Raw genomic sequence first — 25,923 nt, forward strand, 5'->3', positions numbered from 1 at the left:
TGTGATCGCAATATCTCAGTAACACCTTCATGGAATTTCTTCAAATTTGGTACAAACATACATTTGAACTGTGAAGTGATTCGATTTTGGAGGTTAAAGTTCAAGATCACAGTGATCTCACAAAACACAGTTTTGGCCTTGTGAACCTGATATCTCAGTAAGTCTCAAATATTCACTTGGAATCAAGGATGAACTAATTAGATTTTGGTGGTCAAAGGTTGAAAGGTCACTGTGATCTGGCCATAACTCAAGAATTCATACACCAACTATGGCACACTTTAAGGCTAATGTCTAATAAGATGAACTGACGAAGTGATGACATATTATATCGAAATGGTTAAAGGTCAACTTCACTGTGACTTCATAATGTTCTGCAAAAACACCTCTGGTCATTATTCATTCCTGTAACTCAGGAAGGCGAGATTGTGACCATATGTCCTTTGTTGGTAGATGGAGGCATACAACTTCAAGGCAGTAATTCTAGTTACTGTATGAATTACTGTATGAAGTAGCTTTCAATGTGTCAATCAGAAACAATTTTTACATTATAAACTCTCTGAACAGCACGAAAAACAAAATTATAACACCAAAATGCAATTTGAGCTAATATTTATAGCTTCACTGTGCACATCAGAGGTGAACAAAGCCTCTTCCTGCATGCAGTCCACAGTGCAGTCAGTCAGTCTTTGTTCACACACTTCTACTTGAAATTTCAGGTTCACACCGCCATGGCTGTTGTTCTCTGACATTAGCAGCATAGCAGTGTTTGATGTGATTGACTTCTACACACTGCAGCACAGTAAGTGATATGGGCTTTGTTATTGTGAAGGTGAACTCTGCCGCCCCCCCTGCGAGAATGGAGGCCGCTGCTTAGCCAATGAGAAAGGAGACTGGAGGTGCTACTGCTGGCCTGACTTTTCAGGGGAGCGCTGTGAGGTCAACCACTGTACAGACTACTGCCTAAATGGAGGCACATGCATGGGTTCACCTTTGGGTAAGACTACTTTGAAAGACAGTATCAAACATCAACTGAAACATGATTCCTCTCTGCATCCCTTGCAGAGCTATAGGCACTACAATATACTGTATTTCACATTTCTTCCTGTTTTTGTGTCCACCCATTGTTCATTTACGTTCATGTTCACATTTATTTGTCAGTTATTTGAAATATTCTCATCGCTAAATGCAAACTCAGCCGTGATCCTGCTGCAGAATCCTTTGAATTCAGGTCTGGGCAGACCAAACTTGCTGAGAAAAGCCGTCACTGCCACAGGTAGACAATTTTCAATTCGGAGTTACCTGCCCATTTCCTCCTGCACACTGACCCAGAACATGATTACATTCACCACATTTGTCTTCCTTTAAACTTTCATGCCTTCCTCACTTCAGCTCAAATTTGCCACATTACATCTGCCAGTTGAGCAGTTTTGTCATCGATGCTCCTGTCAAACAAGCCCCAAATATCAACCTCCTTTCAAGTCAAGGTCTCCTTTCATGCTCTCATGATTCCAGGAACAACCAGTTTTACCCCACAGTTTAGTGAATGCATATAACTGTGCTCAGATGTCAGTGATGGAATTGAATCAGGATATACACCCTTCTTAAATATGGGATCCTTGACTGTACATCATCATCCCATCGTAGCCTTTACCCACAACATCTTCAGTTCCATTTGTTATAAAAAAAGATTCACCAGAGCAATGCCCTGATACAGATTGTGTGGCTTGTATTCCCACATAAATGTTTGTAATGCCAGTACCTTATTCAAGTGTTTTGAATTGATTAAAGGTGTATTCATTGAATGACATCCATTCATAGGGTTTGAATAGTATGTTCCTGCTTGCAGGAGTCATAGCCTTTAAACTAACAATTGGTGAGATAAAAATGTGAGCTTTTGATTTTCAATGTGAATGTTTTTGGTTACATGTTTATTTCCTCCAACCTTTTACTCTCAGCTGGTCTTTTTAAAGCATAGAATAACATCTGTTTATTTTCCTCCAGCCTCCTGGAAACACGCCCGCCAAGCAGGACGTAAACTGATATTTTCAGTGTTTATTATTTTAGATTTTTAAAACAGCTCTACATGACATATAGGGAACCCAGGATAATCACTTCTGATTAAACAAAGTGGAGTCTATCAGGATGGAAAAATAATTGTATTACATGCTGCTGGCTCACTGCAGTAGGGCTTCAGCAATAGATAAGAAAAGGCTGAGCTCCTGTTGATGACAGTCAGTCTTTGTGCTAATTCACGTCCAAAATGATGTACTGGATGATGAATTGTATGTTCACGCTGAAGAGCTCAGAGGAAATGTACGGTAGGGGATTGTACAACATTCATATGTCATTCATACTTGACTTTTTTTCATATATAGTGCATCCGGAAAGTATCCACAGCGCTTCACTTTTTCCACATTTTGCTATGTTACAGCCTTATTCCAAAATGGCTTTAATTCATTATTACTTATAATACTACTATATATTAAAAAAAAAAAAAAAAAAATACACACAATACCCCATAATGCCAAAGCGAAAAAAGTTTGCTTGAAACTTTTGCAAATTTATTAAAAATAAAAAACTAAAATATAACATGTACATAAGTATTCACAGCCTTTGCTCAATACTTCGTTGAAGCACCTTTGGCAGCAATTACAGCCTCAAGTCTTTTTTAAGTATGATGCTGTAAGCTTGGCACACCTATTTCTGGGCAGTTTCTCCCATACTTCTTTGCAGGACCTCTCAAGCTCCATCAGATTGGATGGGCAGTGTCAGTGCACAGCCATTTTCAATCTCCAGGCAGGCTGTCATGTGCCTTTTACTGAGGAGTGGCTTCCGTCTGGCCACTCCACCATACAGGCCTGATTGGTGGAGTGCTGCAGAAATGGTTGTCTTTCTGGAAAGTTCTCCTCTCTTCACAGAGCAACGCTGGAGCACTGTCAGAGTGACCATTGGGTTCTTGGTCACCTCCCTGATTAAGGCCTTTTTGCCCCGATCACTCAGATTGGCCGAGCGGCCAGCTCTAGGAAGAGTCCTGGTGGTTCCAAACTTCTTCCATTTACGGATGATGGAGGCCACTGTGCTCACTGGGACCTTCAATGCTGCAGAAATTTTTCTGTACCCTTCCCCAGATCTGTGCCTCGTTACGATCCTGTCTCGGAGGTCTACAGACAATTCCTTGGACTTCATGGCTTGGTTTGTGCTCTGACATGCACTGTCAACTATGGGACCTTATATAGACAGGTGTGTGCCTTTCCAAATCATGTCCAATCAACTGAATTTACCACAGGTGGACTCCAATCAAGTGGTAGAAAGATCTGAAGGATGATCAGTGGAAACAGGAGGCACCTGAGCTCAACTTTGAGTGTCACGGCAAAGGCTGTGAATACTTATGTACATGTGATTTTTTTTTTTTTTGTTTTTTATTTTTAATATATTTGCTAAAAGTTCAAGCAAACTTTTTTCACTTTGTCATTATGGGGTATTGTGTATAGAATTGTGAGTTAAAAAATGAATTTAATCCATTTTGGAATAAGGCTGTAAAATAACAAAATGTGGAAAAAGTGAAGCGCTGTGAATACTTTCCGGATGCACTGTAGTAAGAGCATTTGCTGCATTTGAGCACATGCCTTTGAGGCAGAAGAATATCAGCCTAAATGAACGGCCAAAAATGAGCAAGGGAGGGATTATAGTCAAACGACTTTCCCCAAGTCCCCACTTTGGTGATAAAAAGGGACTGAAGGCAACCTCACAATCAATCAGAGGCTGGAATTTTTCCAGTTTTATCTATAAAAACGTAAGGTGTCATTGAATTTCTGCTCTCGTGCCTTTGGTTGGGTTAGCAGCACTTAAATGGAACTTTTGGCAGCAAAACTCACGCATTCAAACCCCAGAGGAGTTACAACTGTTCTCGTTTTCCTATGTTTTCATGACATTAATGGGCGACAAAAACATTTTTATACTTTGTGAAGTTATGAAGCACAGAGAAAGCCATGCATAAATTAAATAAAAAAACGTATAGGTCACAAGAGCAAAAGTCCACTGTGTTTCTGCTCGGTTGAAATCAGAGGCTATAATTGTGTAAGGTTTATTTACATTCAAGATGTGTGTGTGCCTCTAAACCATGGCATACTTTCAATGTGCAGTACAGGTGAAAAACCTAATTCCATATTAATATTTTTTCTGTGTTTGTTTTCTTTTTTTTTCCCTGTGGTGTGTATGTACCTTGTGCAACCATCCACAAATGTATGATGAAGCCAAAACAAAGATGTGAATGCTAAAGGCTGGTTGGAGCCCACCTTTTTTTCAGTATGTGTTTCTTTTACTTATTTTTTATTTTGGCTTAAGCTAGTCACATGTGAAAAGTTGTTGTGGAAAACTAGTGATACCATTAATCAAAGGATTTTGAGAACATGTGTGATGCAGTTGCCATCTCTTAATGGCTAACAAACTTGGTATATCCCCCAAAATCATACCCTGAAATCCAGCTCATCGGCACTAACATGTTGATGACATAACAAGGACATAATGCTTGTCACACAAGACATGAGTTTTAGGTATTGTTTGTCCTCATTTGACAAGATGCCTTTCATCTTTTCAGTCTATGCTATTTTATTTTGCAAATAGCTGGGTTGCTTAACTTAGCAAGCAAGTAACATTGGAGTACAATACACCATATAAACCATACAGTACAGTACTGTGTAGCTGCCTCTGGAGCCTAAGACCTGTGCAAGATTTCTCTATCCAGCACAGTCACTGTCTGCTTCACTTCAGGGCACCTGTAACTCTTTATTTCACTCTCAATTGTCCTCTCCCATGGAACTCTTCTTCCTCGAGGGCAACTCTGGGAATATTTGATCAAGGGATTCTCGGTACATGCCTAATCCACCTTACCAACTGTATTTCTGCAGTGTCACACAGCACACCCATCCTAATTGGCCATGAAGTTAATAAGGGGCATGCTGAAGTCCTCACTGAAGCCAGCTGTATTTAATTTGTACTCTGCTGGCTGATGTGATAACAGAATTCTTTATTTTATAGAAGAACTTGGAAGATGTTCTAAAGTAAAAAACCTTTCTCCTCACTTATAATTTTCTACAGTTCCCCTTATTGCATATAAATGCAAATGTTCTACGTAACCCTAGTAAGTGCAGAAAGTGTAGCATCTATTTTACTTTATCTGGAAGAGGAGAGCGAGTAAGAGAGAAGCAAACAGGTAAAGGGCTGAAACCTGCTGACACTAGGCAGGATGCCAATAGGATGCAATGATGTCTGTTGTTTACAGCGGTTCCATAAAAAGTTTTCAACTACATCCTCAATTTTGCACCTTGACCATGTGAAGTCCAGCCATATACTAGGTTTTCACCTAGTCTTGTTATATTCTGTTGAATTTGAATTTTTAAACCTACCACTTGATAGGTAACTGATTTTAAAAAGAAAGCCTAAGGCCACATATCATAACAATTTTTACATAATCTGACAGTGGTGAATCCCCACCTCCACAGGCCTGACTCAGGTTAAGTGGTAAAAGTAAAGCCTGGACTTTTTGCCTCACATTTAAGGTTTAATGCAGGTACTAGAGCATTTTTGTAAAGTGGTACTGAATGTAAACTCTGTGGCTGATATTTGCAGTGTTGTATCAACAAGACGCATTAGCTAGTATACAGTACCTAACACTAACTACATTGTAGGTTGCTTAACTCTCCAACAAAGTCCAAATCAGTATTGATTTTTTTTTTCCTCACAAACTGAAGCTTAGGCTAGTCTGGCACTGCCTGTTTACAAAGATTATTACTTCAGCAGTCATTGAGTTAACAAAGGAGACTTTCACCGGGAGCTAGAGAAGCTGCTGCATTGCTACACACCACCATCTAAGTCCACACAATGCGATCAGTGGCTGGAGGAAGAATGATTGTCTCCTGGACATTTCAGACTCAGATTATCCCTGCAAGTTTAAATGTGAAATTATCAAGTAGTGCAGTATGACCAACATGGTGAGACCTGTATCCATGGCAACTTGGTTGTCTACTATGCCAGTCGTCATGTCTGTGAAGTGACTATTGCCGCTTTTTCTGAACACCCCTTAAACCAATCTTGATGCTCCTGCCTGTCCACAAGGACACGGTGTATATCAAGGTGGGGAGTGCACTGGTAAAAGAAATGTGAAGAACCTAATTCACCTGCTGATACTTTGTTACTCCTACCAACAATAAATCACACTAATTCTACACCAACAGTGGGGTACTGTTTCTATAGTGTTCATGACTCCAATCACCAAAACTGTAATAACAAGTGGGACACACCTGTGTGCACCCATGTTTGCACTTACATGTCAGGGTCATGTTCACAACAAATGAAGCATGAGATGGAAAGAGGATTTCAGCTGCTACTAGATTTTGTATCTGACCATTGTGGTGAATATAGAGCTGAGCTGAAAACTAAAGCTCTCTATTTACATACTGATCTATTTCAGTCTGTGTTCTGACTGGTGCCTATAGGCATGAGCTCAGTGACTGAGACATATATTTTTATATTAACAGTGGATCTAATAACTGTGTATGTGAACCCACAGAGAATTATCATCTGACTGCAGTTCCCCTGAGCTCTGTAGAGCATTGTCTTTGAGCAGTGACTTTCAGCTGATTGTTTCAGTTTTTACTTTATTGTTTTGGTTCACACCTACTGCTCTCATCAGCCTTGTTTCCAGCTGCAGCAAACAAACAGCTGTTTTCAGTGAAAAAAACTGTGACCTTCTTGTTCAGCCCCACCATGGCACTGCACACTGACAAGGTTAGTGACTAGCTGGTGAACAGTGGAGGGTTTAGAAGCTAATGTGCCAGATGTTTTCCTCAGGAGTTGGTGGAGACCAAAACAGAGCCAGAGTGAAGCAAGAGCAGCGAGTGTCCTGAAACGTTAATGAACATTGTTGCTGTGTATCTACTAGGTTGGTTAATAAGGGGCTGTTTATAGAAGCCTACTGTGCCGTCATTTGAAGGCTGACAGAAGGGATAGATGACAGAAAATGAGGGGAGGTGAGAGAACGGGCAGATGACAGAAAATGAGGGAGGTGAGAAAGGCCAGAAACACTCAGCAATGATCCCCAGCCAGACACCAACTTTGGCAGTGCATACAAATCACCGGAACAAGATTCTTTTGCAGGTTAACCAGCAAAACCTTGATTGCAAAACATTTTTTTGGCATGTGGGTGTCATCAAGATCATCAAACATTTACAAAGTGCACGCTTAAACAGCAGAAAAAGAGTCATCACACATAAATCATACATGATCAGAAATAATTTTATGAAATGGTTCTGTGGTTTTAAACCTATGAAATGGCTAGAGAGGCAGTCAGTTGATTCAGTCAGCTGAAGTTGTAGTTGTAATTATGAAGAGGTACCCTTGTGGTAAAGAGGTGGCCTGTCTTCTCAAGTATCGAATGTAAAACAAGATTTAAGATTTAAAAAGAAAGCTGGAAAAAACTTGTTGGAAAATTGAAAATATATTAAAAAAAATTAAGATTTTTAAAAAGATATAGAAAAAAGACTGGGTAGAACCACCTCTCCCATTTTGAATCCAGTTGAGGTCATTGGACATCTGATTAGGATGCGTCCTGAACACCTCCCTGTTAGAGATATTCCAGACATGTCAGACAAGTAAGGAAACCATGGGAAAACCCAGAGCACACTGCAGAAATTATATGCATCTTGTGTCTTGCCTGGAACAATTTCTGATCCCCTAGATGGACCTGAAGGATATAACTGAAAAAAGGCCACCTTAACTACTCTCCACAGGTGCCAATCTGTGGTCACCTTGACCCACACTTGAATATGTTTCTAAAAATGATGGATGGAAGAATGGATCCTTGCCTTTAGTCTCACGAAAGTGCTGGATTTATTATACTGCTTCTGAGGTACTGCCCCTGTCTTGGTGACTGTGGGAGTATTATTTCCATACAACATGTAACTGTTTGACAGATCTGACCCCCTAAGAAAAAATGTGGGGTCACAACTAGGTAATTTTATTTTTTAAAAGGAGTCTGTTATTTCACAAGATAGCTGGGCATGTCATGAACATGTTGCCCAGTGCAACAGTGTGGCTCATTAATGTATTTTTTAAGTTTCTGGACAGCAGTCGAGCGCTATGGCACAGAGGAATGAGCTATATCAGGATTTGGCTAATCAAACAATACCTGTGAGCAGGATTAATGAATTGTTTTTGTCTTTTCATGCTTTTTTTGTCTTAATCTGTTGTTCTTTTCTTTTTTTTTTTGTCCAGGTAAGCCTACATGCCGCTGTAATGTTGGCTTCTCAGGGCCTTTCTGTGAGAGAAGAATTTGTGACAACTACTGTTTAAATGGGGGAACATGTGACGTCACTGAGGGGAACCAGCCGGTGTGTCGCTGTATGGCAGAATATACCGGGGACCGTTGTCTCTACCGTGAGTCCTGCACTCAGTACTTGGTTGCAGTGCACATAAGTGGTGATTATTATAATAATATAATAATTAGCCTTTCAAGCCTAGCCACAAGAGAAACCACAACAAAGAAGCTCTGATTTGAATTCAGTTATTCTGCATTAATTCTATAGAACTAAGCATTCAAAAGTTCACAGGGAGTGTGGAACAAAAACAACCCCTGAAAGTATTTTCTTTCCACAAACACCACATTTGCCTCTATTTACAGATAAACAAAATCAAAAAACTACCATCAAACAACCTTTGGGTGTTTCTGTGCTGAAGTGATAATGCATTTTCTTTTGCACTGCTTTGACATAATGGGTTGTAGGGAAACAATTTCAACTGCACATCATTAGTATTTTCCTACTCTTGCTCGCCCAAGGGGTAATATGTTTTCATCTGTGGCTAAGATGTCATTTGATGTGGATAATTAAGTCCCATTAAAGCCCTGTACAATTCCAATCAAAACAGCTTAAACTATGTTCCCAGTTTCTCATTACACATTACCCCCTTTCTCTTATCTCTCTGAATGTGGAACAGACATCTGTCATCACTACTGTGTGAACTCCAAAGCCTGCACATTATCCAGTAGTGGCTATGTGGAGTGTGTGTGTCCTGCCAGGTTTGAGGGAAACAAGTGCGAGGTGGACAAGTGTCTTCGATGCCACGGAGCGCCCTGCCTCATAAATGAGGAGACAGGAGATGTGGTTTGCAAGTGAGTCCTCGGTTCCTACTGGCTATTCTTGTCTTTCATCCCTTTTGTTATAACGCTAAGGCTTTATAGTCCTCTTCATTTATGGAAAAGGCTGCTGGCTGGATGGACTGATTTGATTAAATCTCAAAAATGTATTGGGCCACATACCCTACAGCAATTTAGGTTTTGGTAATGTCAGTGAATTAGAAGCCAGATAAACTCTCCCTCCTTATATGGATTATGCGTCTGTTTCACAAAATCACCAATGACTCATTTTTGCTTCTTGTAAAAAGTGTAGCCTTCTGCTTGTCACTGACATCCATAATTTCTTCACCCCCTAGTTGCACAAATGGCAGAATAGCACCGAGCTGTCAGCTGTGTGACGGATATTGCTACAATGGAGGCACCTGTCACCTGGACCCTGACACCAACCTGCCTTTCTGTCAGTAAGTCATTCCTTAATGGGTAAGGAAAGTGGAAAAAAAAAATTGAATGTTCTCCACTATTATTCACTGTTACTGTTTACATTCACATGCTGGCTCTGTGCCCCAGAAAGCCTGGCCTTAGAAGCAGAACTGAAAATCATCACGGGATGCAACTTTCCTGCTTTAAGAACAGTACGAGATAGATGTCTTCCTCTGGAAAGAAATCTCTAAGTTGAGGGAGGGTTTGGTGTCACTATGTGGAGGCCAAGGCACAGCAGGGGTCTGAGTGCCAGTACATCATCTTATGCTGTGTGACACCTCACTGCGGCTTAAGGTTTTTAGGCAGATAAAAAATAAAAAAAAGATTTCAAACCCCTTCAAAGCTTACCATTCTGAACATATCATACTGTTCCTCCTTGCAGTTAAGAGCTGATGTCAGGCCTCTGACTCTCTTCAGTAGTAGGGTTTTAGAGGTTTGCTCTCTGAAAAATGAAGCTGAGGTATGTCAGTGGTTGAATATGCCATGAAACTCAATGGCAAAAACTTGTAGCAGACAATAGTATGACTGGCAGACATGAGGAAATCACTGTGAAAGGGCAGCCCATAGATTAATACCATATCAGATATAATCACATGCATTGCTGTGTTAAACTCTCTCCAAGGAGCAAATTGGAAATCCATTTCAAAAGCCAACTCTGTATTTTTTAACTGCCCATTGTCCACTGTAGTTATGTTGAAATTGGCGGTCCTCACTCACAAATTCCAGGGGATAGAATCAATTTCTATGCAAATGATCCCATCTTATTCAATGGGGTTAACTGATCCTGATAATGTGGTTTATCATTTGCTGCAAAGAACAGAGATTATGTGAGATGATGGATATGTCTGTGTCAAGAAATCATAATGTTTGACCTTAATACTCTGTGTAAATGTATATCTCATCAAGTCTTCCCAAAGTTTAAGCTTTGCAGGGCAGAGATGCTTAAAATTGCAATGATAATTCTTGCATTAAACAGCTAAAAATGTTAGAGATTTTCAGAACACATTAGTAGTAAAGACAACTATGGTAAACATCCGAGCCTTCACTGTCATTCACTGAGAATTATTTAAAGGGGACCTGTTATAGTCTTTTCCAGCTCTATATTTTTATTCTGTGACTCCACTACAGTACCAGGATGTCTTCCTTTGGTAAATACTACACATATATTGTGTAACATAAACATGGATTTAGTCACAAAATTAACATTTTTCTATATAAGCCATTGTAAATAGTTGTACGTTTGTTTAATATATAATTTAAATAACAATTAATATAATTGACTGAAGTTAAAAACATCTACTATCAGTGATGTTCTTCTGCTGTAGCCAAGCGACTGTATAGTGAACCTGCACCACTGATTATTTGTATGCTTGAGTACATTAAATGCCTATAATACTATTCAAGTAGACTGTGGTAGGAGAGTGAGCTGAGCTTGTTGTGTGAGTAGAAAATTCCAGTTAAACCAAGCATTTAGGGCAGTGTGATGTCTGAGCCTTTGTCTCACAGGGATTCCTTTTACAACACTTTAACCTCATTAATTGAAACTTTGGCCAAATTCACTATGAACATCTGTCATTGCAACATTATATACATGTGACAGGACATAAAGAAAAAGATAATAGGTCCCCTTTAAATATTCTTCTTGAAACACAGTTCAACTGTATATTAGCTTTTTTTTCCTCTCAGTGGCTTATGAGACACGTGGAAAATGAGAATTACTGGGTGCTCATGGTCATGAAGTAGTAAACTGCAGGTGACTGCAAGGTGCTCTAGAAGTTAAACTGGTCAACTGTAGACAAAGGGAAGCCTCAGGGCTTACCTCAGGCACACTCACACTGAGCCAAGGATATAGTTAAAAAAAACAAAACCTTTTGTTAGTTAGGACAAATCGAAAAAAATATCACAAAAAGAAAAAACACTGACCACACTGTTCTGAGGCTTCCCTTTATCTACAAGAAAATCTCATTGACTTTGCAATTGCACTGTGCACACAAGGGCATTTTTTTTTTCTGAGAAAATATGTTCTTGATGAGCCAACATTTTTATGTCACTTTGACTTTTTCTGTTATTCTATCCCTAAATGACCTTCTATCCAATGGACCTCAGTTTGAACAGATCCCGTGTTTCCCTCAAATGAATGGACATAATGTGGTTGTATTGTTAAAGTGTAGTTAAGATATCCAGATACAAGGATTTTGCTCACTCCTATACAGTATGGATTATTTTGCTGTAAAGTCAACATACTACAGTAAGGTGTGGGTCTAAAGATTCCTATTCAACATGACAGTTTGACAGTTCACCACTTTTATATTGTAAATCCTTTCTACATAGATGTGTTTTCAAAGGGTTGAATCCATTCAACAAGTCAGAGGAAAATTCAGGGCTGGTTGTCAAAACATAAAATAATTATAGAGAGCCGAAGTCATAACGTCAGCTCTGGGCTAGCCTCTGTTCCACCAGCTTCTGTAACTCAATGCGATAATTCATTCAGCATTTATTTTATCAGTTTGTCTAAAAAGCTTTTCAGTTTACTTTCCATGTTTTTGGACAAATCAGCATCCACTATATCTCTTACAAACTGAAACCTTCAACATACGTTTTGGCCGCAGTAAAAACTATAGCTGTAATGAAAGAAACGCAGCAGCAGTGGGCACTATCATAACTTGGTTTCCTCCATGTTCCTATAATTCACTATCACTCTTTTCTAAAGCCAGTTTTCCAAATTATATGAACTAACCACAACTCCTTAATCTCTTTTGTTGAGCTTTGATGTTTAGTGCCTGAACGGGAAAATATGAAATGTCAAATAAACAACGATATTAGATTGTTTTTTGAAAAACAATCACCCATACCTAAACATATGAAGTAAGTCACATGACAGACTGTTTAGGGAACAGAACTCAGAAGTTCAGGTTTAACTTCAGCTCTCTATATGAACACACTTTTTATTTATAATTGCAAATTGCTCCTGGTTATGTGTATGGATCACTTTAAGTATGAGGTAGTAAAAGACTGTTGACTGACTGTCAGCATCATAGTATGATTGTGTTTTGTGTTTTTCTGTTTGTTGTAGGATATGATATTCACAGTAAAATATCTTCTACAATGATTGTATTTTTAAAGCATCTTTTACATTTTGATATTTTGAACATTTTTTGCCATTGACAACCATATGGAATGAAGTTAAAAATAACATTTTGTTTTTGTGTTGGTTTCTTTTTTGTTTTTAACTTTGTTTTGTTTGTTTTTTGGTAATCAACAAATCAACAAATCTTTATTAGTCTTCTTCTTACAACCATATACCTTATTTCTGAAGCAAATACACATCTCAGAGGTGAGAGCACTGTAACACCCTCTTCCCTTGCAGATGTCCCCCTCACTTGGTGAGCAATGAAGTTGATTTGTCTTCATATTATTTATTTGCTAATTTGCTTAATACAGACACAACATTGACTTACTCCATCTTATAACTGAAGCTGCTGAAGTCTCCATTCATCAAGCAGCCAACAGTTCAACAGTATACATTCTCTGGGCCCTTTTATCACTCCCAACACAATGTTTTGCAGCTGCACGTCAGGGTTCAAGAACCAACGTTGTGATGAGCTGGCCAACCCCTGCGATTACTTCTGTCAGAATGAGGGGATGTGCACATTAACAGCTCTTAACAAACCACGCTGCAAGTAGGTCCCTCTCACCTCTCCAGCTGTATTCAGAGCCCACTCACCCCCTTTTGTCCACACCCACACCCTCAACTCCATCTGGCTTCATTTCAGCCTCAGTCCAGTACATGGGCTCCTTGTCACAGTGCTGCCTTGTAGCAACTTATTATATAATAAGTGATGATTTAAGTAACAACTTGTCAAAATAATTATTCATAAACAGGCTGAACTGAAAGATAATTTAATGACATTATGTTGCTCTGGGAATTGTATTTCGCTAGATTTCACCTTTTTTTTTTTTTTTTTTTTTTTTTTTTTGGACAGATCTGCATCTTTATTCAAGTAGTTTTTGATTGATACATTCAATCAAATGGCCTGGTAAATTATTACTATGTGACTTAGACCTACAGTACGTTATCAAACACTGTGTTGCCTTTGTGCTTTTGCGCACCTTGACACCAGCAAAAGTATGGTATTAAGAGAGAAAATGACTTTCATTTGAACAATAGTTAAATGTACGTTTTACCTTAGGATGACTTAATTAACTGGTGTTTAGTAGCTGATCTTTTATAACTATTATTGCATTGCCTATTGTTCTTTTACCATCATTTAAACAGAAAGTCTCTGAGATATTGTGTCTCTTTTATAAGAAAGACTTGGCCCAAATGGCAAAGAAAGTATATCACAGCTTCTTTAGAATAGACACTAATTAAATATTATATCCTGTAAAGGAATAGTTTGACATTTTGAGAAATATGCATATTTGCTCTTTTGCATAGAGTTACATGAGAAGATCGATTAACTGTACATTTGTGTTCTGTTCTGGAAGCAGTGGTAGTACCTGCAGCAGTGAAAGACAGTGGATTGAGACATTTCAATTGTTTTCCGATGAAACTAACATCCTTTACTTAGAGAGCAACTCTTTATTATAAATATTCATGTATTTTGAGCAGGTATGGCCCATTTGGCACTTATTACATTATAAGTTGCTGCATGACTCTGTACCCTTGCTGCCCCTCACTGCCACCCATTCACCCATGTCATGCAGTCCTCACACAGCACACCGAAACCGGGGGGGTGGGGGGGGGTGGGGGGATGGGATGGGACTGAAACGTGACACTGTCTTTGTGATGTGGGCATCAGTCATTTGCAACCTGTGCATGGTGGCAAGTTGAATATGTTCGTTATTGACCAGTCATGACGTATAAGTACCGTATACCTTAGTAGGCCAAGCATCTCATCAGTAATTAATGTTTATCTTTAACGCCTTCAACACAGGTTAAGAGAATATTCATTTCATAGGGAATTAGTCTTTTCATGGTTTACGCTTCCCGAAGCAGATCAAACTCCCCATTGCCCCAAATTTCCCATTAAAATTCATGTTGCTGTGACATTTTGTTCTACGAAGCCGTGATTCATTTCCTATGTGTATGGGGCTGCATTCTTATTTTTGATAGCCTGATGTTCTGATTGTTAGAGTGCATGTAATTTAGAGTAATTTTATTCTGTCATCATCCAGTGACACCCACCAGATCACTCATGCTTTACAGACCCATCTGCGTCAGTCGTGTGAAATTAGATATCACCTCCTCTAACAAGGGTCATACATCACACCCATCGGAACCCATTGGAGCACAAATGAGATGACGACTTGTTGCCCCACTGTCATCCTTTGATTTTATTTCCTACAATGAATAAATTTACACAAAGTGTATGGACACAACATTTACATATATATATATATATATATATAGTGCTCTCTCTGCAGGTGGTGTTTTGTTTGTGTCGGATCAAAGCACTTCATAGCAAGTCTGAATCATAATGTGTTGTATATGTAAGCCACAGTCACATCATATGTAGTCCATTTTGCAAAGGTGTTTTCTCAGCAGTCTTTCTACTATGAAAAGTATGCTAATGAGGAATTATTTATACTCTCTTTTGACCTCCTTCAGATGCTCAGCTAATTGGGCAGGAACACAGTGTGAAAGACCCGCCCCTAAGAGCAGCAGATCAGACAATACCAGCGGAGGTGAGAACTATGAATTTCAAGAAGCCTTCATATAAAACCTTAAAATTTCCCTCATCAATAAATGTATATACCATTTATACATTCCAGTGGAAGGATTACTTGATCGTGTGAAATTATCACATTTTTAATCATCCATACATTTTTACCAACAAGTTTATATGTGCAACTCATGCACCACTGTAAAACTTGGCCCTGATTGGCAGCCTAGCTAAAGAATTACTGAACTCCATCCAACCTAGCCAGTTTGCATTATTTGAAGAGAAAAGCCTTCACAGGTTTATCTCGTTTGAATTGGAGGAGCTGCTGTTGCCGGCCCAAGGCTCAGTGATATGTTTTGTCTTCAAATTCATTTGAGGAAAACGATGAAGTCTCTCAAGTAAAGAGAACAGAGCATATATTCCTTATATATTCACATATAAGAATGACTACATAATTCCTTATATATTCACATATAAGAATGACTACAACTGTTCTTTCAGCTTAGCCCTATGAAAAGAAAGCACACTTTCTAAGATGGCCATTTTTGCAGCCAGTGTCACTACCTGAACTTGTCTCAGTTCTTTTCAGTCACATCTCTCCTCTGTCTATTCCATAGGGAGCATAGCTATCATTGTGCCTCTGGTCCTGCTGGTAATCTTGATTGTAATGGTGGTAGGAGGTGTTTACATCTGCAGACGGAGGCAAAGGTAAGTAAATAAATAAAGAAATGAAATATGAATAAAATAAGAACCTTCTAAGCAGCAACAGATGATGAGAGATCCAAAAGCACATAGCTTCAAAGATGAATAGATCTTTGATTTATAAATGAAAAGTTTGTTTGCTTGTTTCAGTATGTTCTGCAGAAGACTTGACTCCTGAGTCCCTGCTTAGAAATCAGCAAACCAGCAAACATGTGTACTCAGTGTAGGGATGCCCTGATCCCGTTTGGTTTTTTTGCCACTGATATTGATACCGATCATCTATGAGTGAGATCCATTTTTGCGTTTTGTAATAGCAGCACACTTCAAACAAGACACACACATTTTAAATTGCACAGCTGCCATCTAAAGCCTGATCTTTCCTGCTTTCCTTGATGCGAAGCCATCAATTACATCCTCATGAAATCTTCCCAGCAATTGCACAGTTAGTACTGACACTGTGCAGAGATAGAAGTGCACTATTTGATTCCCCTGCTCCAGTGGGGAGACCTGGGGTCGAACTACCCCCCGCCCCATCTCCCACCACCTTTGAGGGTGAGAGGGGAGACTGTCGCAGTAGAAGCACAAACTAGAAAGAGGACAACACATCATTGACGTGGTGTGTAAATGAGTGATAGAACACGGATCGCACTGATGTCGCCAATATCTAAATCCTTCATTGACATAATGCACTCTGTAACACTCTGTAAAAGGTCACATGGCTGACATGATGTTTGGTTTCGGTGGCCTGTTGCGTGGAAGGCGGGACTACAAACGCAGCACACAATACTTCTCTCAGTCACAGACACCAGAGTATTAGCCACCGATGACAAGAAGCATTAATTCCGTTATACCTACCTATCACGTATTTTAACGAAAATCGGCCAATAATGAACGGCGGCCGAGGCATCCCTAATCAGAGTGGGCCAAGTGTTGTAATTGTGAGGCGTTGTACAGTGTGTTGCCCTGCGTGTTGTGTGTCATGTTAATGATTGTTGCCTCTACACACCTCAGGGGAAAACGCGTACAGAGACAGCCCATGACAAACGGCGGGATAAACGTGGAGATTGGGAACCCGTCATACAACATGTATGAAGTGGATCACGACAACCACGCTGATGCAGGCAGCCTCCTGCGACCCAACTTCACTCTGGACCCTCACAAGGTTGGCTTGCAGAATTAGATATTAAACTAACCAGCACATGGACAGCAGACTAAAGCTCCTCATATGTCTGAAAAGCAAACTCAAGAGTTTTGTCTTAGTTCTGTGGTTATGCAGTGCAAAATTAACGGAAGTACTGTCTCCACCATCACAAAAAAGTGTTTCTCTTTTTACCAGGAAAGTTTGTCATCTAACAAAATCTTTTTAATTCACTTTATAATGACATGTTTTCATTATTTCTACAACCCTAATTTCTCAATTTTAAGAAGAAACTGTATTTTTTATAACAACATATAATTTTATGTTATATCACAAAACCTTCTGAACTATTGCCTGATCATGTCCAATCACTAACTGACTCTGAAACCAAATCCAAACACGATTATACCTAAAGCAATGTGAGAGCATTTCACATGTATAATACATTACATTCCACATGTCTCAGTCAATGTCATATGGCAATGATTGATCCAGGCTATATGATTTCTTAACCACTGGCTGGAGCTTCTTCTCAACTGTTTTAGCAACATCATGATCTATCATGCTATGCTTTATCATGTGTCCTGGTTTAGGAACATATTTCTCTTCTAATAATGTGAAGGTTTAATGATATAACAAGGTAAAATGAGTCATTCGCATAATAGGAATAAAATAATTTGGTATTTAGCAGTAACAAGAAAATATGAAAATCAGCTTGTGAAATGGATCTAATTAAAATGAAAATCATTTTAAGTCAAGTTAAATTTCTTTGGACTAAGTTAATGACAGACATTAATTGGAGCTAGAGTGTATGCAGCTGTTGTGAATCTGTCCATACACTCAGAATTCATTGTGTCCAGAAATATGAATTTAATTAAGCCAAATATGTTTTTGAGCTGCCGTATATTCATATTAAGGCATCTGTTTTCTACTAGTATTTGGTATTTGCATTCATGTCTTTTAACACATTCTTTATAAATGGAAAGACAGGAGGTAAGTGGCCTTGACTGGTGCTAATCCTCGTCTCCCCTGCTAATTATAAAAGTTGTTGCAGGGGTATTACTGGTAGAAAACTGATAACCTGACGGTCACACCCAACTGCACCTGCCCAATTTGCTGTGCAGTATTTTATCTGTCTATTCAGTTAAGAAAATAAGGATCTATGAATGTGAGAGCAGCGAACCTCTGTATCTAACTCAACTAATTTTTACAAAAGTTGTGTTTAATGGTTTGAAGGAGCAAAGACACCAACCACCAATTCCAAACGATCTTCCAGCTTTCTAAAAGAGTTCTGTGTTGTGTTTTTCTCTCTGTTCCAGTATAGTGGTAGTATAATGTGATATCTAGCACTGGAATCCATGAAGCTGAATTACATTAGGCTTTGAAAGGATTTTGTAAAAGCTGGCTTGTGTGCAGGAATGTACAGGTGCCATGAACCAATAGGACTTTTCTTCTGGCTGGTGATTTAGTCTGTTCATGGCCCTCAGCCCCACTCTAACACTCAGCAAAGCAAATGAATCATAACACCTTCACTGATGTTGTTCTCCAGCTCACCTGCTAGAGCTTCAAGCCTAATGCTATTGCTTCTTGCTCTGCCAACTCTGTCATCTGCTATTGTCAGTCCAATCTGGCTGTATTTTGAATGGAGCCATGCTGGCTGGAATCTCAACTAGCTTCTGTATTCCACTACACTCTATCTGTCCCTCTATAATTCCATACTTGTTTAATTCAGTAGAGTTTTATTTTTGATTTGACCAGTCTTGAAACGTCTTATAATCCACAACTGGGCTGATTATTGCACATGTAGATAACCAGTAGACTGTGACAGCTGTGTGAATTTAACACATAAACACAGACGGTGCTTGTTGTGTTACAGGGCTGGTGTGTAAAATCCAGTGACCCTCGCACCTTGGGCATGAACAATGTGCCCAAGGAGGTAATCCCTGGACAGGTGAATTTCACAAATTACACTTCATGTTTGAGGAAAAGGTTCATCCTCATATAGACTGTAGGCCAGCAGTATGCACTGTGCAGTTACCTGGAAAATATTGTAAACAAGTCGATACGTTTACCTGTACCAAATTTATGTTCATGTCGAAACTTGTATAAATTGTAAATCAGACAAAAGTGAGACAAGGTAACATCCACAGTCATCCAAAGCTGTTTCCTGCATCATTCTGTGAAATCGGTAGTGACATCCTCCTAATGTCAAATCAAGTCAGCTTCTAAAGCTATTTTGGTAGAAAATTGAACCTGCATGGCTTTGTGTTGAAGCATGTTGCCATCTGTCAACTGAATATGCTTGCTCAGTGTGAGTCTTGTGCATTTCTTTGCATCACTTTACATAGATCACAACTTAAATGTTTTTACAACTCACTCAAAACTTGATAATCATAGTGGAATTTCCTTAAAGCTGCACTAATCTTTTTTTCTCCATTATTATTAACAATGGATTAAATACCTTTGTAATTTGAAACAGTCACTTAGATTTACAAACACACAGAGGATTTTATTCTGCTTTGGTTTTCTACAAACTGGTCTGCAAACTCTGCTCTCCCATCCTGGTTTTCAGACACAGCAGGCAGCTGCATTCCTCAAACAAGCTCTGATAAACCAACTGTCCTGGTGGAGAATTTAGGAGCTAGAACCAGATGTTGTTCTCAAGAGTTGGTGATGACCAGATGGAGTCAAAAGAACAAAGCACACTAGATGAATGATAAATGATGATCAATGTTTGCTGGATTTCACTGAAATAGGCAACTGTTTGCTTTAACAGCTTTGTAAGGTGATAATATGTCACATGTTGTGTTGTCAGCTTGTTCTAGCCAAAAAAAGAAAAACAAATCTATTAATGCAGCTTTAAGGGCTTTCAATGTTGAAAGTACTCTATATAAATAAATATTTACCATTTTTTCTTGGCTTCATCTTCTTCCCTTCCTATGCAGCCCATGAACTACTCCAACCCCGTGTATGCAAAGATTTATATCGATGGGCAAAACTGCAGGAAGCCAGTCATCAGTATCGATGAGAGGAGAGAGCTACTCCCAAAGAAACTAGAGGGGACAATTCATGAAACCGCCGCATAGCCTAACTTTAAACTTTGTACTTCTTTTTTACCACAGTGTAAAATGTATAATATGAAGGAGGAAACAAGAATTTTTCTATTTCCTATGAGGCTCTTAGGTTTTACTGGTTTAGCATCAGCATAATGTCCTTGTTGGTGTGCTGAAGAGTTTTATTTTCCATTTACTGTTTGCTTTCAAATGTTTGTCAAACATAAGTTATACAGCGCTATACTGTATACTGTATGACACTGAAGTAAAGCTGCTGATTTGCAAAAACTTTATTAACACCATAAGCCACACTTGTGCACAGTTTAAACCTTAAAATGCAATGCTAAAATTTGTATCCATATCTGTTTCTAGTTTAAGTGGAATATGGACACAGTCGTTTTGTGAAGGTAATGAAGGCAGGTTTGGCTCAATTTTTCTGGACAAATTTAAGCATCGTAGAGAAGATTTACATGGTTTGTTTCGAAGGCTTTTTTTTTTTTGTTTTGTTTTGTTGTTTCATGTCATGTTACATACGGACCACAGAGCTTCACAAATGAGCAGTGAAGCTTGATATTTCTACGATCTTTTTTTTTTTTTTTTTTTTGGTCCACGATACCTGACATATCTACTGGCCGGATTTCCATTGAAGGACATAATATCAAGATTTTTTTTTTCCACACTGTTGTTATTGCATTGGTCCTCTGTCTTTTCAATTTCCACGGATTTCAAGCTCCATTCACCCTGTTTCCACAGTAATATACCATATGAACTTATCTTTTGGTGAAAGAGATTGAAGCCCACCTTGAATGTTCTGCAATCAGATTCCCAGGTCCTGTACTGTACACTGAAAAGACAGATACTGAATACCATATTTTTCTAGGTCATATGTCAACAGATGGATTAAAGATCTAGGCAAGGAAGAGATTTACCACAGCTACAGAAAAGGTTATAAGAGTTATTATAAAACACATCTGTTACTTCAGAGAAGGAAGATGATAAATATAAGATTTTATAATTTTGTATTTGATTTGTATGTTGTTTGGCTGCTTGTATTTTGAAGAACTGTACTAAATGTAAGTAATTTTTATATAAAATGTAAATCGATATTGAATAAAGGGGGCTTATTTCCACTTTGTGTCCCTTTCTCAAGCTACAGCGGAACACAACACACCCACAAAAGGCCATTCAATAGCCCTTTAAAGTAGTTTGCATTATATGTGCTCTAAGAAAAGTTTTGAGTACGATATGACATAGAAGTATTAGTATGCGTGCAGTCCTGTCAGCCTATTCAACCAGTCATCAAACTGACAGAGTTGTTCCACATGGCCACTGACCTGACAAGTCAATCAGCAGTGTGACGTCTCTCACCTGCTGCGTCGAGGAAGGTGGCTGATAGGAGATTATTGCCCTCCCTGTGTGTGTTGGAAGGCCAGCGCCATTTGTTACCTGGTGGTGGGGACAAGGCGTCAGTGCCACCTGCTGAATGGTAATTCAGTCTCTTTCACTTTACCTTCAGTGGCTGTTTCTCCACACACTTCACCTCCTCCCTCACCATGGCAACCAGAGGAGGCAGCAGCACTCCTCCCCTTTCTCCATCTGTCTGTGCGAGTGGCTGGGTCTGCCAGCACAGCCAGCCCACTGCATTTTGATGATGTACAAATAGATGTCACAGTTTCCAGCCTCCTGAAATGTCCTCAGTAAACCGTGTTGCATTGAGGGTGCAAGTCATCAATCCTCTGTGACAACAGAACAGTTCCAAAATACAGTAATACTATAAAAATATCTATGAAGGACTGATTATTTTATAAGCCAGCATTCATCTCTTTACAATTCATTTAAAATTTTACTGAATGAATACACCAAAAATGCTAACATGCTTCAGGCATTCCATGTCTTAATGAGAGCTTCAGCTGTGGACGTCTTAAGAAAGAGTGCAAATGTAACGTTTGGAAATCTGTACCTCTTCTTTGCCACATAGAGCAGTAAAAGTAGTGGTTGTTAGACAGTGTGCTGAAAACAATAAACTGATGCTGTTCTGTTCAAGGTTGCTTCTGTTTTAACATGTCAACATTTAGTTGTCATGTAACATTTCATGGTAATTGTAATTTATTGTTATTATTATTATTATTATCATCATTCTTTGGCAGCACAGGTATTCAGGGTTCTTCCTCCTTTTCAGAACAAGCAATTCAAGGTCACTGACATATGGAGCATGTCCAATTATTGGATAGACACAAAACCCTACTGGGTGAATTGTCTGCACAAAAGATGAGTACCTCCATTAATAAAATAATTTGGTTCTTTGGTAAAAAAAAATAAATAGGTAAAGCCTCTGTTCACAAAAACAAGGAGAAAAATCCACGACAACTCCTCAAAAGTATTTCGCTGAGCTTCAAATTCAATTTCTACTGCTCATGCTTACAGATGTGATGACACTTTCAGTGGTTTATTCGCATTCTGACTCTGCCTCAATATTGGATGAATCCAACACAGTGTTTTGTTTGTCTCTCTGATCCACACATCCACATTCTTCTTCTCTGAGGCTCATGGTTATTGTAGTAGTTAGTGACATCTGCCATACTGAACTGATGGCAGTAGGCATGGCTGCTGTCATCAGTTTGGTCAGCAGATGATGTTCAAACAACAAATTATCTGGAAGCCTCCAGTATTTCTACATTGAGGAATATTGAGTATATTAAAAAAAAAAAACAACAACTAGAATTACCATCCTGTGGTTGTATGCCTCTGCCAGCCAGACAAGTTGCAGGAATTTTGGCCACAATCTCCCCCTTCCTAAGTTACAGCATTGAATAATGGCCAGTAGTGTTTTTGCAGAACATTATGATGTCAAAGTGAAGTTGACCTTTGACCATTTGGAAATATAATGTCATCACTTCATTTTATCCTTATAAATATTTGAGTTAAGTTGTGTTATAATTACTGCATGAATTTGTGACTGATGGCCAAAAAATAGTTTTATGAGTTCACAGTGTGCCAGAGGGAATGAATGAATGAAATTCCCTCTGGGCGTAACTGATACATTGCATTCACAGGAACATGAGTTCACTGTGAATTTAAACTTTATACTTTGTCCACCAAAAACTAATCAGTTCATCTTTGAATCAACATTTGTCCTAAATTTGAAGAAAATCCCTTAAGACTGATACATTGCATTACAAGCCCAAAACCATGTTTTGTGAGGTCATCATGACATACACCATTGATCACCAAAATCCTATCAGTTCATCATTGAGTCCAAGTGAATGTTTGTGCTACATTTGAAGAAGTTCCATCAAGGCGTTACTGAAATATTGCATTCACAAGGATAGGATGGATGACCAGACAGCCCGAAAGCATAATGCTGGCTCTGGCTGTCGCCAGCACGGGGGCATAAAAAGTTTGAAATTTGAAAGAACAATACCTTTGAAAGCAGGTGCTACTCAAAACTAGCAACTCTATACTTTGATGATGTAAACACAAGTGCCCACTGATATAGGGGCTGACTACTAGAGCATTCCACCAGTGAGTTTGAAATGTTTGAGCTTTGTTCACCAGCAGCAAAGGAGGATACATGAAAACAAGTTTTATACCTATGACCTGAAGATCATAGGAACTGTATGGGTTTATGTGCTGATGAGCCAGTTCTTAGAATCCATTTAAGGACAATATAATAATGATTTGCACATTTCAGCCCTAGTTACTGTAATTACACAAACTGCTGACCACTTTAATAGCATGTAATTTTATGATGATGAATACCTTACCTTTTTGGCAGTCACTTTTGTTCTTCTATAAAATCATTACAAAGTAATTCAACTGAAAGCATTAATTCATTTGTAATACAGCTCAGTTCTGATGACAGGTCGCTGGCCACTTTATTACTGTTTTCGAATTGTTTTGGGTCCTCTTATACACCCACTGACACTGCTGAATCTGCTTGTTTTTTCCCGCTGCTGATTTCCAACAGCAGGACATGAAGCTCCAAAGTGTAATGTTACTTTTTTTCCTATTTGGCCACAATGTTATGGCTTCATGCCGGCGATGGCAGAGGCAGAGGCACTATGTCTTCTGTCTATCCCATTCTTGTGAACGTGGTAATTTGACACAGAGATGAACAGGTAGCCTTATGTAGCAGTTTTAGGGCAGTTGATTATGCTAATAATCAAACACTCAAAGAATAAACCTTAGATGACAATATAAGAGAGCTTTAGGATGAGGTCCAAAAATGTTCTTGCATGATGCCATCAAATGTCATCATTTCCAGTAGTGTCTGAAGTATTTTCCAGTCTTGCTGTGACCAAAATAATCTCAACTTCAACTGCAATTGTACTGAAATTACCAATAAATATCAGCAGCTGAGGAGAAAAAGCTCAGTAAAAGCTATAAAGTGGTATAAATTGTGATTTGCTTTGACCCTCCTCCACCCCACTCCAGTCTTCATCTCCAGTGCAGGCCAAGCTCATCATCACTCCTTATCACATTCAGATCTCCAGCTTCTCTTCTTCCCATCAACAGGGCCTCCACCAGTATTTAGACCCAGGGGGGGTTTCTGTACTTTGCAAAGCATCACCATATGATGACATAGTGATCTAATCTAATCACCAAAGACTCACATCTCTCACTTTTCCTCTCTTGTTTTCCACATGGCAATAACAGTTTATTTTGTTCACAAAAGTCTCTCCTGATTGAAATGAGGACAAGAACAAACTGTCATGCGACAGTTTTGTCACTGGATTCAATCCATTGTGGGAAACTGTACTGGATCATAAAATTTCACATGACCCAGAAATTATTCTTCAATCATCAGCTTTGTATTTTGACAGAATTAAATTTTGACACTGGTAGTGTTATCTGATAATGGATAAGCCAGTTAACACAGTATATGTTGTGTGATGGAGAGAAAATGTTCTGGGATGTTGAGGTCATTGTAAAGAAACACATGTACAGTCCATGTTCCCTCTATACATAAGTTCTCACCTGATGGAGATCTCCAGCTCAGTAGTGATAGAAATCAGCGGCACTTGGGGAAAAAATACTGAGGAAACAGCTGCTGGCCCACTCACTCTGCCCCTAAAGTGCATGAAAAGAAGAGAAAAACAGATATTTTGAAAACAAGTACTGAACTAAGAGATGGATGGCACTCCCCTCCCCTCACCTTGCCTATTGATTTTTTGTCTCTTTTCCACTTAGCAAGCATCACCATTCTCCTGCATAAACATCAGAAAAACCCAGAGGGCTCATCTCTCGGACAGAATCAATAACAGCAGGAGTCGTATTCACATTATAAACAACAGGTCCTGCATACTCATCCTACAGCCTGTGCCAAGGAAAGCTGCTTATCGGTCAATGTGCAGTGAGCGGGAGAGAGACTGTAAGAGTAACGAAGAGGGGAAGAATGGTGTGATGGAGACAGCTGCAAATTTTGACTTTACCATTGCTATATTGGGAAATTACATGAGCCACATCACATCACAATCACATCTTACCTGACTGACAACAGCACATAGTAGCTGCATGACAAGAAATCAGATAAAAATCTGAAAATTCAAAAGACTAAATATAAAAAAAAAATAAGACAAATAAAAATTTTGACACAGTGATGATGAAGAAAGTCATCGGGATACTTCCTCTGTGGGACATGAATATATGTACAAAATATTAATCCCATCAGTAGCTGACAAGGTGTTTCAGCTCTGTCCAAAGCAGTGGACCAACTAACAAACCAACTTTGCCATCCATACAACCACACTGCTA

General features: G+C 39.0%; 1 protein-coding gene across 11 annotated transcripts in view; it reads left to right on the top strand.

Annotated features, from left to right (window-relative positions):
- The window catches only part of lrp1bb (low density lipoprotein receptor-related protein 1Bb), a 247,003-nt gene extending 225,704 nt beyond the window's left edge, over positions 1-21,299 (top strand). For 7 of the 11 annotated variants that reach the window (XM_071493395.1, XM_071493567.1, XM_071493484.1 and 4 more), the window contains 10 exons: positions 830-994; positions 8,272-8,433; positions 8,992-9,166; positions 9,487-9,591; positions 13,177-13,290; positions 15,222-15,298; positions 15,894-15,984; positions 16,990-17,140; positions 18,993-19,067; positions 20,062-21,299. In XM_071493395.1, coding sequence (XP_071349496.1) covers positions 830-994; positions 8,272-8,433; positions 8,992-9,166; positions 9,487-9,591; positions 13,177-13,290; positions 15,222-15,298; positions 15,894-15,984; positions 16,990-17,140; positions 18,993-19,067; positions 20,062-20,202 — 1,256 coding nt within the window. In that variant the 3' untranslated portion in view covers positions 20,203-21,299. Of the gene's footprint in view, positions 1-716; positions 995-8,271; positions 8,434-8,991; positions 9,167-9,486; positions 9,592-13,176; positions 13,291-15,221; positions 15,299-15,893; positions 15,985-16,989; positions 17,141-18,992; positions 19,068-20,061 lie in introns of those variants that run through there. The other 4 variants (XM_071493827.1, XM_071494254.1, XM_071493738.1 and 1 more) reach the window with 3 other exon arrangements.
- Positions 21,300-25,923: the final 4,624 nt, after the last annotated feature.

This window comes from Trachinotus anak, unplaced genomic scaffold (assembly GCF_046630095.1).
Source record: "Trachinotus anak isolate AG129_WGS33_773 ecotype Australia unplaced genomic scaffold, CSIRO_AGI_Tana_v1 ptg000001l, whole genome shotgun sequence".
NCBI lineage: Eukaryota > Metazoa > Chordata > Actinopteri > Carangiformes > Carangidae > Trachinotus > Trachinotus anak.